General features: G+C 38.4%; 1 protein-coding gene across 1 annotated transcript; it reads right to left on the bottom strand.

The window, feature by feature from the left end:
• Positions 1-2,771: 2,771 nt before the first annotated feature.
• Positions 2,772-3,050, bottom strand: LOC147459370 (uncharacterized). The gene has a single exon (XM_086509816.1). It carries the CDS (start codon positions 2,988-2,990, stop codon positions 2,772-2,774), a length of 219 nt encoding a protein of 72 aa, XP_086365942.1. The 5' UTR covers positions 2,991-3,050.
• Between the last annotated feature and the right edge of the window lie 15,489 nt (positions 3,051-18,539).

Here is an 18,539-nt window from a genome sequence, read left to right as displayed (position 1 = left end):
CAAGAAGAAGAAGAGCGGCATTCATTTTTGCTTCTTCATATCCTCATCATCACAAGGATTCCATCAATTCGTTCCCTCTAATTTCTCCAACCATTCAACTCATTCTACCCTTTGTAAAAGTATCATTAACTTACTAGTGATTACTAACACTAACCACTAACCTACTAAAAGAAAATATCCATTGACGTAACCTCAAAAGGCACCTCACCTCAAGACATGTACATGGTAAACTCTCTCTCTCTCTCTCTCTCTCTCTCTCTCTCTCTCTCTCTCTCTCTCTCTCTCCTTTTCCCTCCTTCCTTAACTCTCTAGTTTCACCCTATCTACCATCAATATTGCCTTTCTCTTGAGGCCACATCCATGACTCAAGGAAAAAAAAGAAGACCTACTTTATTTTGATATTAAAAAAGGTCATATAATCTCTATTTGTAAAGTGGGAATGACACTAATTTTAATGATGTTTCTCCCACCTATAAATAGACCCTACTCCTTCATGTACATCTTTCCAATATCTCACATAGCACCCCAACGCTCTATACGTAATGAGAGACTTAAGCGTAGCAACCACTTTGTGAGTTTCACACTTGATGTAAGAGTAGATTTCAAGCTACACATTGCAACTGAGAGACTGTGAATTCAAAATATTAAAAACACTATTGTATCTGTTCCTCCATCATCAATAAAATTGAGGCTTGGTGCTTCAAAGTCATGATTCGACATACAAATCTTCATCCTTCCACTTGTGCAACTCGGTTTGATGAATTCAAAGTGACTTGTGTCTTTTAAGCTTCTATCATTTGAGTTTGTTTGAGAAAGTGTTTAGTGCTCTTTCATTGCCAATTTTGTGTCCATTCTAAGAGAGTATTGTGGTGAGAGTGATAGGCTTCATTGGCTAGGGAGGGTGCCATCGAGGAGAAGAAGCCATGGCATGCAGATGCAAGGCAAGGAGCAGGTAACAAGAGGGGGAGAGAAGAGCTCGACAAAATAAAGTAGAAACACACACTATACTTTATATTGTATTATGAAAAGCCTTACAATATAAAAGCAATCTTGCCATGCAAACCTCTAATTGAATACTAAAGTGTATTTGCATGCCTTATGAGGAGTTTACCACGAGCTTGACACACTGGACCCGGGCTTGAATACCAAACAACCCCCCTTAAGCCCAAACCATTAGATAATAGACTCAAGAGAGGCCATGGCAGGGTTCAATCACTTGAAACTATGAGTAGAAGTCCCCCCCTTGAAAACAACATAGGTGTGTGTGTGCACTTCCCTCAAACAACTATCAGTGTGAGATAACCAAAACTCAGAACCAAACATAAAAGGGAGGTCTTACCACTTTGTTTTTGTGGAAGTGTCTATAACCCGTTTTATAAAAAACAAAATCATGATAATAACTAACATTTGATAAGCTAAAAGAAGGCTTTGACTGCAAATATGTGATTGTGTTGACAATTTTAAAAAAAACAACTAAAACAAAATTATGACACTAAATTGGTAAAAGCAACTGTGAGCCTATTCTTCAAAGAGATGCCATAGTCATTTGTCCTTGCATTGATGCTATCTTTCATGCATTGATCAAGTAGGTACCCATAAATCTTGGTTGCATCGAGCTTGAACCCAAAACCATCGCACCTAATGTCGGCATCACAACCCAACTCTTGCATCTCTATGGTTGATAATTTTGGAGAATGAGGTTTCATAGATTTGTGTAGTGAGAGGTGGATTTTATTAGCAAGATGTGTTGGAGATATATATGGCTCACTCTAGTCAGCTTGGTCTCACCTATATATATTATCTTGTCCTCAATATGATCTAGTGTTTGGGAGTGTACATGGTGTATCTCTTGTCTCTTCTCTCTCTCTCTCTCTCTCTCTCTCTCTCTCTCTCTCTCTCTCTCTCTCTCTCTCTCTCTACATCTTAACATGATATTAAAGCATTAACGATCACCCGATGATTCCACTCATGGGGAAGAAACAAAGTAGGTATAAGTGGTTTGCTTATAAAATTCATAATTACTGTAAATTTGATTTATGAGGATTGATTATTGTTCATAATAATTGTTTTGTGTTAAGAGGAATATAATTAGTGTGTCGCGTAGTGTGAATTACTCATCAATGTGGTCAATCATTGATTACATTTACTTGTCAATTTTTATTTTGTCACCCTCACCTTCATCTGATGTTTGAGGGTCTTCTTCTCAAAATTGGACGAAAGCAAGCACGATGAAAAATAGTGTAATGGCGCATTTGGATGAAACCTGTTCATCTATTTGCGCTCTTAGATTTGAGTCTTGGGTTGCAAAAAAAAAGTTTGTAGAAAAAATCTATGTTGTTTTTGGTCCATTAGGAAGGGAATGGGTTATAGGAGGGCTCTTTATTTGGCAATTTAAGGAAACAACTACAACTTAATTAAGCTTTGATCAAGGGATAGCCTATACATTCCTATATAAAAATACCTTTGCTTATTTTCTTGGAGAATATATGCAGATTTTACTAGATCTGGTTGGAGTTACTCTCCCCCCAAAAGCACCTTTTCAATTTTCAAATATTAAAAGTTTCCCTCTCTTGTCCCCCCTTTGTCTTCTCTCTCTCTTCTTGTTTCTCCCCCTCCAAAATTTTCTCAAACCCTACTTCTCTCCCCTCAGTTGCTGAAAAGTGAAAATCTGCAATCTTTATCCCCACTCTCTCTCTCTAAAACGCCTTGACATCTCTCTCTCCTCCTCTTCTCATGCTAGGACATCTTTCTGTAAAGTAGCCTACCACACATCATTCTACCTCTATAACATATCCTTCTAGATTTGCAACCTCTTCCTCCTTAGCTAAAACATCTCCTTCTAAGCCTGCATCCTCTTCCTCCATAGCTACAACATCTCCTTGTGAATCTGCAACCTCTTTCTCCATAGCTACAACATCTCCTTCTAGATCTGCAACCTCTTTCTCCATAGCTCCAACATTTCCTTGCAGATCTGCAACCTCTTTCTCCATAGCTCCAACATCTTCTTTTCTAGATCTGCAACCTCTTTCTCCATAGCTCTAACATCTCATTCTAGATCTGCAACTTCTATCTCCATTAGCAGAATGCAAGGGGTGTATGTAAGGCTTATGAAGGGTCAGAAGGTTTCAATGTCTGCAAAGGATCCTAAGGTAAGTGCCAGTTCCTGCAAAGCATGTGTGGTTAGTGTATTTTTTCCATGAATGACTTATTGGAGCTCTTTCTTCTTTGAAATTAGAAGGATATTTATTAATCATCTCTTATTTTAGCAGATTCTACTATATTCAACAACATTAAAAACTGGTACTAGTGCCTCCAAAATATTTATTTGAAATTTTCTAGTCAATGGTTGGAAAACTTGACTCCAATTCATTTTAGCAATGTAGGCCACAATAAGGATTTGTCTAAATTCAACAATGTTCAAACACTTGCTCTTGGAAGTGGTAAAGTGTTGAATGTGTTATATTGGAATTGAATTCAGCTATGGATGTAAGAAACTGACATTGTATTTAGATTTTGATATTGTAGATCTATGTGTTCATGTTTTATCTGCAGAAGGTGTATTGCAAAAGTTAATAACATGGAATTTTATGCCTGCAATATTTGAATAGTCAAGCCCTAGGGAGATATAATCAGTCACTTTGTGGATCAATTGCAGAACAAGGACCAACCAAGCCAAGATGCACATTCAAGTGTGGAACCAAATCTCAACAACCAAGAATCAGTTGAAAGTGTCTGCTAAACTTACAGTTGCAAATGGAAGGCAAGACAAAGGGGCCAAAAGACGGAGCAATAGAGTGGTAGTGAGAGATAGAGCCTAGCTTTTTTCTCATGTATGAAACACTTAAGTACACAACTCATATGCTAAGCCAGTGGGCTCATGTAATTGATTAATGAAATACAACCTTTACCATCTTATTGTGTTATCTTTTTACTTGCAGTGAACTTTGTCGTTGTTTTGAAGCTACTTTATGTTGTCATTCAAGTTAATTGTGTGCGCTTGTCTTGAAATACTATTGTTTCCTTCATTTTCTAGGCCCCAAAAATTTTTTGTCAAGAACCAGGCTAGCATAGAATGTTTTTAGTTGACACGTTCTTGTACATAACTGGATATCAATAGTGGCTGGTAAAAGGATGGTCACACGGCACCATAAAACAAAGGAAAGCTCATATTTGTATTGATAAATAAAGGACATTTAAATCTGAAATGTGAACATGAAACATATAGTTGCTAGTGGTACAATTAGACTTTATAGAAATTAGGAAGAGAATGGGATATAGGAGGGCCTCTTATTTGGAAGTTTAACACTAGTTTGGTACCAAAAAGGACACTTTGGTGTCCTTTTATTGTGAATTTAAATAAAATGTTACATGAAATGTAGAGCACATCTCAAGGAATGCTTTTGCAAACTTATAAAATGTTATTCAAAGTACTCACAGAAATTAAAATCCCTCACTTTTGATCAAAACCTCAATAGTAACTACACTCATGAAAAGAACCTATGCAAAACAACATTCAATGTTTTATTAAAACTCGTACTCTAGCATAAGAAAAAAATGAACAGGGTGCATGCAATAATCCGTGGTAACTACTTATATATGTGTTTGATATTTTTGCAATTGTCATGTGAGAAAAAAATCCTTTGTGACTAGAATTAAATATAGAAAGTCCTGTGGGTCAAATATGCAACGTTCACAAATTCAATTAACGATCACAAAAAACATTTAGTTCATCTAAATTTACAATGTCTTATGATGTACTTATAGTAGATCTATGACTCCATTACATAAGGTGATAATTTTTAATGGTTATGCAAGCCACATTTGGTGATTTATGGCATATCCAAAAAACTGCGGGATGTTGTAGTTATGATTTTTTATTTATAAAAAATAAGCCTTAAAATAAATTCCACTTTTGGATTTTTTCGTTCATCTCACTTATTTGTATACAAAAACCTCATATGGACACAATTGGGGGATTTATATACACACTTTCATTAATTTTTCATAGCAATGTTGTTTTTGCAAGAAATTATGCACTACAATTTTTTTAAAATGAGCTTAAATTACAAGATGCCTATAAGTTTGAACCCTTGAAAAATAATTAGTGGATCGGTATTGACCTATACATACATTATACACCTTAGGTTTTGTCCCATAACCTCATCATGTTAATGAAAGAGGCCTTGAAAGACCAAAAATTTCCTCTTTGTTAGCATTTTCAAGATTTTGGTCTTTTGATATAACAAAAATCTAGTCCTATAACTAAGTTATGAAGATCAATTTTTTGCTATAATAAGTGTTTTCATATCCATACACCTTGAAATCTATGCAAAATCTTATTTTGATGAGAAGTTATGTTCAATTTATGAAAATTTTGTTAAAACTGCACTATATTTTTGTGATTTTTTCATCCCAAAACTTATCACTATAAATTTAATTCGGTATTAATTTTGGTAAAAGTAAAATTTGGCTATGTTCTTTACCTCGTAACTGACCTAAGATATGAACATGACCTATTAAAGTTTTTTTAGATTCACCAAATAATTATGACAAATTGCTAGAAAAACATGACACTTTAGTGTCTCTGGACATTTGAGTGTCCGATTACAGAACTAGTGTTAAGTAAGTACTTAAAACATAATGAATCTTTGGCCAAATGCTATAATGGTGGGGTAAGTGGTGGAATTTTGGACATATGCACAAAAGTTCCTTGGATCAAGTTAGTGGCTTACCACGTAGGTCATGGTAGATTTTAATTTTTGACAATCTGACTATATCTTGTCTATATGATATGAAATATTCATGGAAGTAGGGCTGCCCAATTTTGGAAAGCAATTGTTTAGGTAGAATCTAGAAAGATACTTTATGTAAAGGGATGTAAAAGTAAAGTTAAGTATTTTAGTTTTAGTAGGAAAGTAAGGAGCCATTCACGTGCGTGTTTGTGAATAGAGGAGGGCCAGAGTCATAGCTTAATATCGTTTCGTTTTCAGTTTCAAAAATGCCGGTTGACGAGAAGTGGGAAAAGGAGAAATTCCGTCACAAAATAAACCTAATTTCTTGAAATTTCGTCTTGGTATATTCCTGTTTTGACAATTGGGATCCTATTTTGAGTGCGTAACATGTAATTTGTCGCAAATTACCTTGCAAAAAACGCAATTATGTCTAAAATTAATGATACAATTCATCTCCAAATCGTACATAACCAAAAAATTCTGGTTTTATCATCTTGTGCTGATATACAATCAGTGTTCTCATGAAAAGCTACAATTTTTCAATGTATCTTTGAAGAAAATTAATCTCACAAGCAGGGGTAATTCTGGAATTTCTAAAAATTTGAAGGGCATTCTGGGAATGTTTTGTGAATTTCCGCAAATTAGAGTACTATTTTGGTGGTTTTCGCAAAAATGTAGGGATGCCAGCTGCTGATTGAGGTGGGAAAGCACGAGTGAAAGGCAGCTGGCACAGCATGTGGCACCTAGGGACATAGCCTGCGCAGCTAGACTGGGCGACGGTTTGGCAGGTGGTGCGGGAGCAGAGGACGAGCAGGAGGCAGGAACGACATTTGTCCGCCAACATGTCGATGAGAAATGGGGTAGTTGGGGCAGCTATTGACTGTCTGAGCGGTTGAGGCATCCCACCTGAGAGAGGATCGCACACGGAAGCAGTCAATCGGGACGTGATGGGAGACACCACCAAGGCATGAGATGAGGAGCGTAGGGAGACCTCAGCAGAGATGAGGAGCGCAGGGAATGGAGCACACGGAGAGAGGGAAGAGCTTCCTGATTCGTCTAGGGAGGGGGGGGAGAGAGAGAGAGAGAGAGAGAGAGAGAGAGAGAGAGAGAGAGAGAGGAAGAGGCAGAGCAGCTCAGTATCTCCCGTTAAGTTGAAGGACAAGCCTGTTGCCTATGGCTGGGGAGCTAGAGCGGCAAGCGCAGGGCGGCACATATGGTGATGATCGCAACTGCAGACGTGGATATAATTAGGAGCATCTTGGCAGATTCCGATTAATGGGGGCGTAACCCAGTAGATGTGCGAAGTATAGTTTTGATATGTTTAAAACATGATAAGACTTTTAGTTGATTTCAAAGGACCCAAAAAAAGGATTTTTAAAAAAAAAGAAGTTTATGCAATAAGTGTTGGGATTCAAGCCAACTTGCCGGACATCCCACTTACTACTAACCCATCTACTAACTTAACCAGGTATACACTTATTCTTTAATACAATAGAATAAGGAGTTGCAACAGGATAACGTTGATGTGCGCTCCACCCAAAGCAGGTCTCTCTCTCTCTCTCTGCTCTCGCACTTGCACTCACACACGCTTTACGCGGTACCTTCAACTGGTATCAGACCAGGGTTTGTGCTTGCCGTCTTCGCATCCGCGCGCGCACACTTTCCAAAGTGCAAACAGGTTTCCAATTTTGGCATCGGCAAATTCAGCGTTCCGAGAGCGTTTCCATCAGGTGTTCAGGTGTCCTCAGGTGTCCTGCTGTTTTACCACCCTTTCAAAGCTGTGCATGCAGTCGAAAGATTCATTAGAGCTACGCTTCCGGAGTTGTATTTTTTCAACTCCACTTTTGCTACAGATACAGGTGTAGGTATAAGACACAGGTGCAGGTTGCTCAGAGACTATTTTGGGATGATATATAGCCGCTTTATGGATATTATGTGCTACTAAGATGGTGTTTATGGGTTGATTAGGAGCACTTTCTGCATCGACATTGTCTCGGGCTTTTCAGGCATCCATCTCCTCACAGGTTCTTGCATACATACAGGACATCCAGGTTTCTTATAGGTTGCAGTGTTTAGCATCAGCACAGATTTTAGTGGGAGTATTTGATGCGGATATGCATTGTTTTGGCACTTTTGATAGTGCTTGAGCTCTTTTGAGAGCGGTTTTACTCCCCGCAGGAATTTGTTTACTGCTTGCACATTTCATTTGGTGCCTGTTTGTGCGTGTATACTACACCTTGCAGTATTGTTGACAGTGGATGTACGCTGAGTTGTGAAAACTTCCATATGTACCTTTTGTGGAACCAATTTGGCTTGTTTCTGGCAGTCCCGACCGTTTCTGAGACTCGGTTTGGAGACCCTTTCTGAGACTGGGCTGGTTTCTTGTCTGCATAACGTTTTGTGAGGGTTGATAGCGTGAGGTTTTCTTGAGCGGGGGGATTCTCAAATGTTGAGATCCTTTCGGTGATACACATTGTTGGAGTACCCCTTTTTTGTGGCCTCACCATAGGACATGTATAGAGAGGGCTAGGTGCATTTGATGCCGTGTTGGCAGTCTTGGGTCAGCTTTTGACTTTTTATGCACAGTTAGTGGTTGATGCGCCTGTCTTATGCTCTAAGAGCATTACTTTTTATGCATTATTGATCTTTTGTGACAGTTTTGGATTGAGATTTTGTCAGTTTTTCTGGGAAAAATCTGCCGAATTTTTTCCAGAAGTACCAGTGTTTGTCACCATATTATCTTTAGCTTGCAGCCATGTCATCTAGTGGTGAAAAGGATATTTACAATATCCAGAAATTTGATGGGACGAATTTGGCTATCTGGAAAGAGTAGATTCAAGATGTTCTTATACAAAAAGGCCAGTTGGATCCTATCATGGAGCGCCCAGAGGGTGAGTATATAGATGTTGAGTGGGAGAAACTTAATGCTAAGGCCAAATCTACCCTCCGTTTGCATTTGGCCGAATCTGTGTACTTTACTATAGTTGGAGAAAGGACTGCTAGAGATGTATGGGATAAGTTGTTCCAGTTATAAGAACAAAAGTGCCACTAATAAGGTTTTCTTGATGAAGAAGCTGTTTGGCCTTTGTATGAAGGAAGAGGGCACTATTTCTACTCACATTAATGAGTTCAATATCATTTTCACTCAGTTGACCACTCAGGGTTTGGTCTTCGATGAGGAAATCAAATGTATGCTATGCAGTTTACCCTCGTCTTGGGATGCATTCTGTTATGCGATTAGCAAATCAGCACCTGGTACCGGTCTAGTGTACAATGATGTCCTTGGGAGTCTGTTTACCAAGGAGATTCACAGGAAATTTCTCGAAGGCAAGAAGGATGGTGATGCGTATGTTGCTAGTGATAGACAAAGGGGTCGCACTCAAAGTCATGCCAAAAGCAAGGAACGTGGAGGCTCACCCAGTAAGTCTCGGGGCTCTATGCATAATGTCGAGTGCTATCATTCCCATAAAAAAGGGCATGTGAAGAAGGATTGCTAGAAATGGCAGCAAAGCAAGAAGGATAAACAATCCGATGAAACTTCTAAGTCTGATGATTCAAACAATGGCAAAGCAAAGTTAGAGGAGATCAATGTGCTAGAGTCTTCAAATGCTCCTATTGTAGAGACTCTTCCACCAGTTTTTATGCCACTTACCTCTGACGTATTGCTCTTCACAGCACATCTATCTATCGAGGCTCTTGTTATAAAAGATGCACAGTATGCACAGAATTGGATAGTAGATTTTGGTGCTAGTTTCCATGTGACACCACATAGAGAGTGGTTCTCTACTTATTCTCATTCTTATGGAAAAGCGAGACTTGGTGATGCTTATGAACTAGACATTGAGGGTGTCGGAAACGTCAAATTGCATCTAAGGAATGGCACGAACTTTACTTTATGTAATGTCAGACATGTGCCCAAGCTGACTAAAAGCTTGATTTCTGCTGGTGGTCAACTTGATGATTTGGGCTACAACACCACATTTGGAAATGGTTCTTGGATAGTATGCAAAGGTAATCTTGTTGTACTCAGAGGTCAGAAGCATGGTACCTTGTATTACATGCATGTGTCAGATGTTGGTCATGATTACATATCTATAGTTGAGCTGCCGTCTACTGAGTTGTGGCATTGTCGGCTAGGTCATATTAGCCAAAAAGGAATGAGAACTCTGACTCGTTTTGGCTACTTACTTGTCTTATCTTATGTTGATTTTCCTGTTTGTGAGCACTGTATCTATGGCAAACAGACTAGGTCCATGCACTTACCATTGGGTCAAAAGCGAGCTGAACCTCTAGATTTAGTGCATAGAGATGTTTGTGGTCCTATGTCAACCAAATCTCTAGGGGGGGGTAGCTATTTTTTGACATTCATAGATGACTCTATTCAAAAGGTGTGGGCATATCCTTTGAAACATAAGGATCAAGTTCTTCCTGTGTTCCAAAAATTTTTAGCACTCATTGAGAATCAGTCTGGCAAGAAACTCAAGAGGTTGCGGACTGACAACGGTGAAGAGTATGTCTCCAAGGAGTTTGACAATTTATGTGCTAAAAGGGGGATTAAAAGGCAGTTTACTGTGCCATACACACCAGCTCAAAATGGAGTTGCTGAGCGCATGAATCATACGATTCAGGAAAGAGTCACAGCCATGCTTTCTAGGGCAAATATCACACAAGGCTTCTGGGTAGAAGTCGTCTTGACCACAGTGCACATTATAAATCGTTCGCCTAGTACGCCATTGAATTATGAGATTCCAGAAGAGTTGCGGTCTAAACGTAAGCCCCACTATGACCATCTATGTGTTTTTGGTTGTGAAGCTTATGCTCACGTGCCTAAACAACTTCGATAGAAGTTAGAGCCCAAGTCACACGAATGTATTTTCATTGGATATGGTGCAGATGGAGAGATGGGATATCGTCTCTGGCACCCGGAATCTTGTTGAGTCATCCGTAGTTCAAATGTGATCTTCAATGAGTCAAAGATGCATAAACAACCTATCAAGAAAATAGAAATTCGAAGAGACACTTTTGAGGATGTTGCCTCAGAGACAATGAAATCAACTCAGCAGGCTAGTGATGTACGTTCCTGTAGCAATGCTCCAGAGGGAGCGAATAGCAATGGTCAAGGAAAATCTACTAGAGTCTCTCGTCCACTTTTGCGTTTCAAGCCAGGTCTTGATTACATCATGTTGACCAATTGCGGCGAGCCAAGCTGCTACCAAGAAGCCATGATGGTGGATGATGTGGTGAAGTGGGAGCAGGCTATGCAATCTGAGTATAACTTGATTCTGGCTAATGACACTTGGCACTTGGTAGAGCTGCCAAATGATGTGAAAGATTTACCTTGCAAATGGGTTTACAAGAAGAAATTTACCTTAGGTGATCCAAATCCAAAGTACAAGGCTAGACTTGTAGCCAAAGGGTTCAAATAGCAAAAGGGAGTCGATTTTGATGAAATCTTCTCGCATGTGGTCAAGATGACAACGCTTAGAACCGTACTTGGTCTTGTAGGGATTGAGGACATGGAACTTGTACAAATGGATGTCAAGACAACCATTCTTCATGGGGATCTCAATGAGGATGTTTACATGCAGCAGCCTGAAGGGTTTGTTCAGGAGAACGCATCTCGTGAGGAGCTAGTATGTAAGCTCAAAAAGGCACTTTATGGCTTAAAGCAGGGTTCAAGGTAGTGGTATCATAAATTTGATGCATGTATGAAGTCTCAAGGATATAAAAGGAGCGAAGAGGATCACTGCTTGTACACAAGAAATCTAGATGATGGCTCGATGATCATTCTAGTTTTGTATGTTGATGACATGCTTATTGCTGGGAAATCCATTGCGAAAATTTCCAACTTGAAGAAAACACTTAGAAATAATTTTGCAATGAAATATTTGGGGGATGCCACACACTTTCTTGGCATGCGAATCAAAAGAGATTGCAAACGTCGTATTCTTGAGTTATCTCAAGAAACATACATTGAGAAAGTTTTGCAGCATTTCAATATGCAGGGGGGGAAAGCATTGAGTACCCCAATGCAGGCATTCTTGAAACTTAGCAAGGAATATGCACCCAAATCTGATGTTGAGCGAGCTAAAATGGCTAAGGTACCATATTCTTTGGCAGTGGGCAGTCTCATGTATGCTATGGTGGCCACAAGACCAGACATTGCTTTTGCAGTGGGACTGGTGAGCCGATATATGGCAAATACTGGCAGCAAGCATTGGGAAGCAGTGAAGCACATTCTTAGGTACCTCAAAGGTACGGTTGGTAGGTGTTTACACTTCGGGAACAGTGATGCATCCATCGTGGGTTATGCGGATGCAGACTATGCGGGTTGTGTCGACAATAGAAGATCGACATCTGGCTATGTCTTCATATTTGCTGGAGCAGCAGTATCTTGGAGGTCATGTATTCAAGATTGTACGTCGTCTTCCACTACGGAAGCAGAGTACGTTGCATTGTCGGATGCAAGTAAAGAGGCTGTATGGTTATCTCGCTTAGTCAAAAACCTTGGCATTGATGAGACTCCAGTGATATATTGTGATAGTCAGAGTGCTCTGCATTGGCAAGGAATCCCGTGTTTCACTCCAAATTGAAACACATTGAAGTCAGGTATCATCTCGTGAGAGATTTCTTGGCCAAAGAGCTCATTGATTTGGTCAAGGTACACACTGACGACAACCCAGCAGATGCTTTGAATAAAGGCTTAGCTTTGGAGAGGTTTACACATTGCAGTGAGTTGATAGGTATAGGTTGAAGCCACTAGATTGCTTCACGGTTGTACATACCAGGTCACTTGGGCTGCGTTGGTCTTCAAGTGGGAGTTTGGTTGGGATTTAGGCCAACTGGCCGGACATCCCATTTACTACTAACACATCTACTAACTTAACCAGGTATACACTTATTCTTTAATACAACAGAATAAAGAGCTGCAAAACAGGATAACGTTGTTGTGCGCTCCACCGAAAGCAGGTCTCTCTCTCTCTCTGCTCTCGCACTTGCACTCGCACACGCTTCTCATGGCACCTTCAATAAGTTGCAATTTATTACTGAGCTTAAATGAGTATTGAATTCCATCAATCTCTATTGAGATATTGTAGAGACTTCACAACTATACTAAATACCTAAAATGAAATTTTCAAAAAAAGTTTGAGCCAACTTAAGAAATATCGAACTTACATTAATGATAGTGAAAATTCTTGCAATTTGACAAATTATTATGTTAAAGACATGGAAATGCATTGGGTATGGAGTTTGATTTATCTTTGTAATTGTTATTTTATAAAAACACATTTTTAAGACCCCATAATAAGGAGAATCCATCGTACATGAGGAAAATCACTTGTCAAAAAAACTAAAAGGACTCACTGGAAAACCAAAAAATCAATCCCCATCGGAATATTCTCTTTTGCCGGAATATATTGGCCAGATTGTGGTCAAAAAATTGGAGTTTTCCATGTGAGGCCATGTTTTGGGGACAAATTATGGCCAAATTAGGCATCTTTTACACCAAAGAACCACACGGAGGGGTGTTTTGAAACCCAAGAAATCCGCACCAAGCTCCGTGCACCACGGTGCACAAAAGCCTTGTTTGACCTGTTCAAACAAGGCTTTTGCGCGCCGTGGTGCACGTAGCTTGTTTCAGACCCCTCGAGTCCCAAAACACCCCTTGAGTCCCAAAACAACCCCCGGTGCAGTTTTTTGGTGCAAAAGATGCGTGATTTGGCCATAATCTACCCCCGAAACATGGCCTCTCATGGAAAACTCCAATTTTTTGCTCCAAAAATGAGGCATGTAACTTGATCATGGTGCAAAGAAACCCCAATACTTTGATGGACCCAACAAGTCCCGAACGTAGCACATTATTTTGAATCTTTTTCCAAAAGACCCCATTTTGTAAGATAAGTAGAATTCTTACAAAGAGGGTATGCAAGACCATACCCTTAGTGACCATGCCAAATAAAGTTTAAAAGAGGAAGAAGAATACATCTCAAACCACAGAGGAATGGGAAATCGTATAGAGTGAAGAAAAAACTACAAGAACAATTTCCTTGCATGGAAACAACAATCACCTCCTCCCCCACCACCCATGAATAAGAAGAATAGGAAATGAAGAGCCATCATAGTCTCTTTGCATGATATACAAAATTATAAAAAGAGCATGAATCCCATAATTTCCAAAGCTCCATACTAAAGGTTGAAGCGTGAAATAATTAAGAATTTTGTTTATACTACTGAAGTCCAACAGTCTTTGAAAATGTCATTGACAAAAGGAAATTGATGAGCCTTTATCACCATTGCATGCAAGGGAGTACATGGAAGTTTAGAGCCTCCTCTATCACATCATATCCATCTAGTTTTTAAATTTATGTTGTCCGTCAAAATAGAGTCATGTAGGAGCACAAGCTTCATTGAGGCCTCTTCATGCTCACTTATATCTTTAACCTCCCTATCTCCCCTCATGTTGTTTCCTTTGTTCTTATCTCTCTTAGTGTCCTTAAGCACTAGCAAAGCTAGGCCCATGTCCCAATTAAGAAATTGGATACCTATACACCCCATGCCCAAGTGGATGAGTCCATTGTGATATCTACTATGATCATCTACCTTGTAATCCCTCTTAGCAAGCCCCTTGACAAATTTCAATAGGCAATATCAAATTTTTTTGCTAGATTTGTACACATGTTTTAAAAAATCAATCAAAAATCATATGGTGCAATTCCTTAAAAACGATTTCATATTCACACATGTGTGCATCCAGGTAGTACTACTTAGAAATCACTTGATTACTAAAAATTGACTTTTTATATTATTTTCTTGTGGAGAAGATAAATAGAGAACTAAATGTGCACCTGCACAATAATACAACTCTTCGATGTCATTTTCTAAGACTTAATTACTTTCAATGTTGAAATGCTCAGAACTCAAAAAATTCATGAAATACCAAAATAATCACACCTATAAAATTGAAATTAAAGATTAAAAGGGCTTATATTAAACTTTACAATCAATAGTTATGCACAGAGTTGGGATGTAAAAGAAATTTTTCATTTTAGATAAGGCCTTGTGTATGAGCTTGTACAATTATACATAATGGGAATGAGACGTCCCTACAAGTAAAACCCTTCTCTTTTCTAGACCTTACAATTTTGCTATCCTCACAAAAAGAATACTACTCAAGGATTGAAATACTTGCAAAGATTGCTAATGTGCCAATCATCATTGACACAATTATTCGGAGAAATATTAGTGTGGGGGAATATTTGAAGGTCCACAATCTCTTGAAAAACAATATTGGAGTCGAGCACCTCCCATACTCCCATTGTTTGCTTCCATCTTCTGTATGGAAATTTCATTGACAAGCCTTGCTTTGCAATATGGTACCTGCATACCAATTTTCACCAATAATAGAGCATTTAATGTGGCATAAGCATGGCCATAGAGGAATCTCTCTTGTGAGGAAAGCTCTCAAGATAAACACTCTACATATAAAAACTTGCCAAGGTCCACGTAAATAGCTTCAAAGCCGCCTGTAAAAGACTCCACCGACTGCCACTCTGCAAAGTTAGATGGAAAAATATATGAAAGGAAAACACACCAAATTATGCATATATTGAATCAACCTAAGAGGTAAAAGCATAAATGATACAATCCAAAACACTTAAATAGAAGTAGAACGTGTACAGTTTGCAAAAAAGCTAGGTTGAGGCAAAGACATGTAAAGCACCAATAGAGAAGCTATATACACAAGTTGTACCTTTGTTAGACGTTTGCCATCTTGAATTTTCTTGAAACCAATGATCTTCCCATTCCAATGATGTGTCTGAGAAGCCATATGTTTGCTTGATACCTTGTGTAAACTGCATGGACTTAGCTAAATTTTCACCCACATAAATAATTTGTAGTCATGATAACAAGCGAAGAACTGCTATCATCTTGCATATTGGTGCAACTTATTGAGTCAATAAAACTCCCACGTTGACAAGCACCTAAAAAAGCCATGAAAGCAATGCAACACATACTTTAACAAAAATAAAGATTAGTTCATATACACAGTTTTTATTAGTGTGGCATAATGAGAAATGCTAAGATGTATACAAAGACAAACAATGGCACTGCTACAAATCTCTACATGCAAGATGGAAACAAAAACCAGCATGGTGAGTGAGCAAAGATACAAGAACATTGGAAATAGGAATGAAGCTCACTGTCCTTACCAACACATATGCTGAAGAAGCCTAATAATCTTACCCGACAATGCTTCTATGCCAAACCTCCAAAATGATGTGGATGAGTGATGGGAGATCATTTTAGATCTAGATGAGGAACAAGGACCGAGGAAGGTGTTGATGAAATACTCAAGAAGTAGGTACTACTTCAAATCTATACCTTCATGTAGAGGTTCTAAGGTGAGGTTGAGTGATTTACCTCACCTTCGCTCCTAGATGAGAAAGAAGGACCAAAGAAGGTGTCGATGAAGATACAGTCATGTTGTAGATCTGCAACTTTCCATAGAGGTATGAAGGTGAGACTGAGAGTAATCAATGAAAAAGGGAGGTGTTGATAAAGTACGGTAGAAGTATCCAATGTTGTAGATATATAGCTTTTTGCAGAGGTGTGAAGGTAAGGCTGAGTGATCAATGGAGAAGGGAGGTTTCAAACCTCTGTTGCAAGAGGTATTTGGATGAAAAAGTGGGCTTGAAGAAGGAGATGTAGGTCTAATAGCTAAAGGGGAGAGAGAGTAGATGTAGTAGCCTTAGAGAGAGTAAAGAGGAGAGAGAGAATGTGAGCACATTTTTGAAAGATCCCTTTTTAGGGGGGTCAATAGCCTCTAGAGAGAGAAAGAGTGGGTTTTGATCCCAGCTTTATGTAAAATGGTTCAAATTTTCTTATTTTCTCATTTTATTAATAAAGAAAAGACCCCTCCACCTCTAGGCCTATAAGTTTGACTTTCCTAGCAAGCACTATTCTTACTGCAACAAAAATAGCTATGCTAAAGATTATTATTGGGGACATCAATATGATGAATAACACAATATTACCACTAAATAACCGTATTTATCTAGAGATCCTTCTTCTTTTTGTCATTATTGTGGAGGATCTAATTATCCCACTTACATGTTCTTTAAGCATCAATTCCACATAGATTTTAGTAGAGCGTATGCTATTGAATATTATAATAATAGTGTACCAAAAACAAGTTGTGTTTTATGTTTGGTTCCTCCAGATAGAATACTTCATGTACATGATGGTTCACTTTTTATTATCAACTCTAGTGCTACAAAGAATACGATGTATTAATCTAAGTGGTTATATAACTATCATACACTAACTATCTAATAAACGTTTTGTTTATTTTATTGTGATAACACAACTTGTCTAGTAAAGGAAATCATAGATTTATATAATATTGGTACCTTATCTTCTTCCACTCAAGTATTGCAAGGGATGCTACATGTTCCAGATCTTCAACATAATCTTATTTCAATTGCAGAACTTGTTGAGCTTGGCCTATTTTTTGGATTTGATCATATCAAATGCCTATTAAGAAAGATGGACAGACTATTGCAATTGACTCTCAAAATGATAATCAGTTTGAAATCTCTCTCAATGATTCTATAGCAAATTTTTTCACTACTCCAGGTGATAATGATTGTAAGGTATGTCATCATCGATGTGTTCATGCAAAACTTCTTGATCTTCATCGTCATGATCTTGTTCATAGCATGGATCTAAAATCTCATCCTTAAATGGGAATCTTGAGTTTTGTGCTCTTGAAAAACGCAATTGTAAACCCTTTTCTCTCTCAAATAAATCTCATTCTCATCATATATTGGATCTTGTTCATACTAATATATATGAATCTTTATCTTCATCAAAATCACAACATCGTTACTTCATCACATTTATTGACAATTACTCATGGTACACCACTCTTTTTTTGCTTAAATAAAAATATGAGGCCTTGTCTATTTTCAAATAATTTTACAAGGCTAAATAACTTCAAATTAGTCATCGCCTAAAGAAACTTTGCAGCGATGACAATGGAGGCAAATATATTTCATGCAAGTTATTGTATTGACACTGGTATTCATCATGAACACACTACTCCGGATTGACCTTAATAGAGCGATGTTGCTGAACAAAGATAAGAACCAAGATTAACTCAAAAATTGGGTGTGTCTAAAGATTAGGTGTAGCCTCGCTCCCAATTGCACAGATGCAGTTCTCTTTCCACCTGTTAAAAACCCTAAAATATTGCTTCTATTCTTTGTCCCGACCATTTCATGGAAGCTTCAAAACTTCATTGGAGAATCTCAAGTAGTTATTTGAAGAGGGGAAACCATAATTGGAAGCCTCACAGCCTCAAACATGTAGTGGAAGCAGCTTAGGACTACACTAGCACCCTGGATTGTAATGGTTGTATCTCCTTGCTTATATACCCAAATGAGCTCATTGTTGGATCTAGAACATCCCCCTCAACTTTATCATCGATGTTATCATCTTTGATGTGGAATTTTGAGCCATTTTTAAATATTTGTAGGCTATTTTTGACCATTTTATGATCATTTTTAGCCCAAAAATGCCCTTTTTTGTTCGTAAAATGCCCAAACAAGCTGGAAACAATCCCTACGTTGGTGGAAAAATCCAATTGGGATCAAATTTCATGTTGAAACTCATTTTTCCACATGGTAAGAACTTTGGACATGTCTTTTATGCCCGTGCATAAAACTTGCTATTTTTGGCCAAGATTGCCGGCATCGAACTTTCTAGGAAAAACAAGTGTGCCACTTCAGAACACTTGACATTTGT

Source organism: Adiantum capillus-veneris, chromosome 4, assembly GCF_014529385.1.
Source record: "Adiantum capillus-veneris isolate H3 chromosome 4, ASM1452938v2, whole genome shotgun sequence".
In the NCBI taxonomy this organism is placed as follows: Eukaryota; Viridiplantae; Streptophyta; class Polypodiopsida; order Polypodiales; family Pteridaceae; genus Adiantum; species Adiantum capillus-veneris.
Note: the sequence above shows the minus strand (reverse complement) of the source record. Positions and strands in the feature narration are given on the sequence as shown.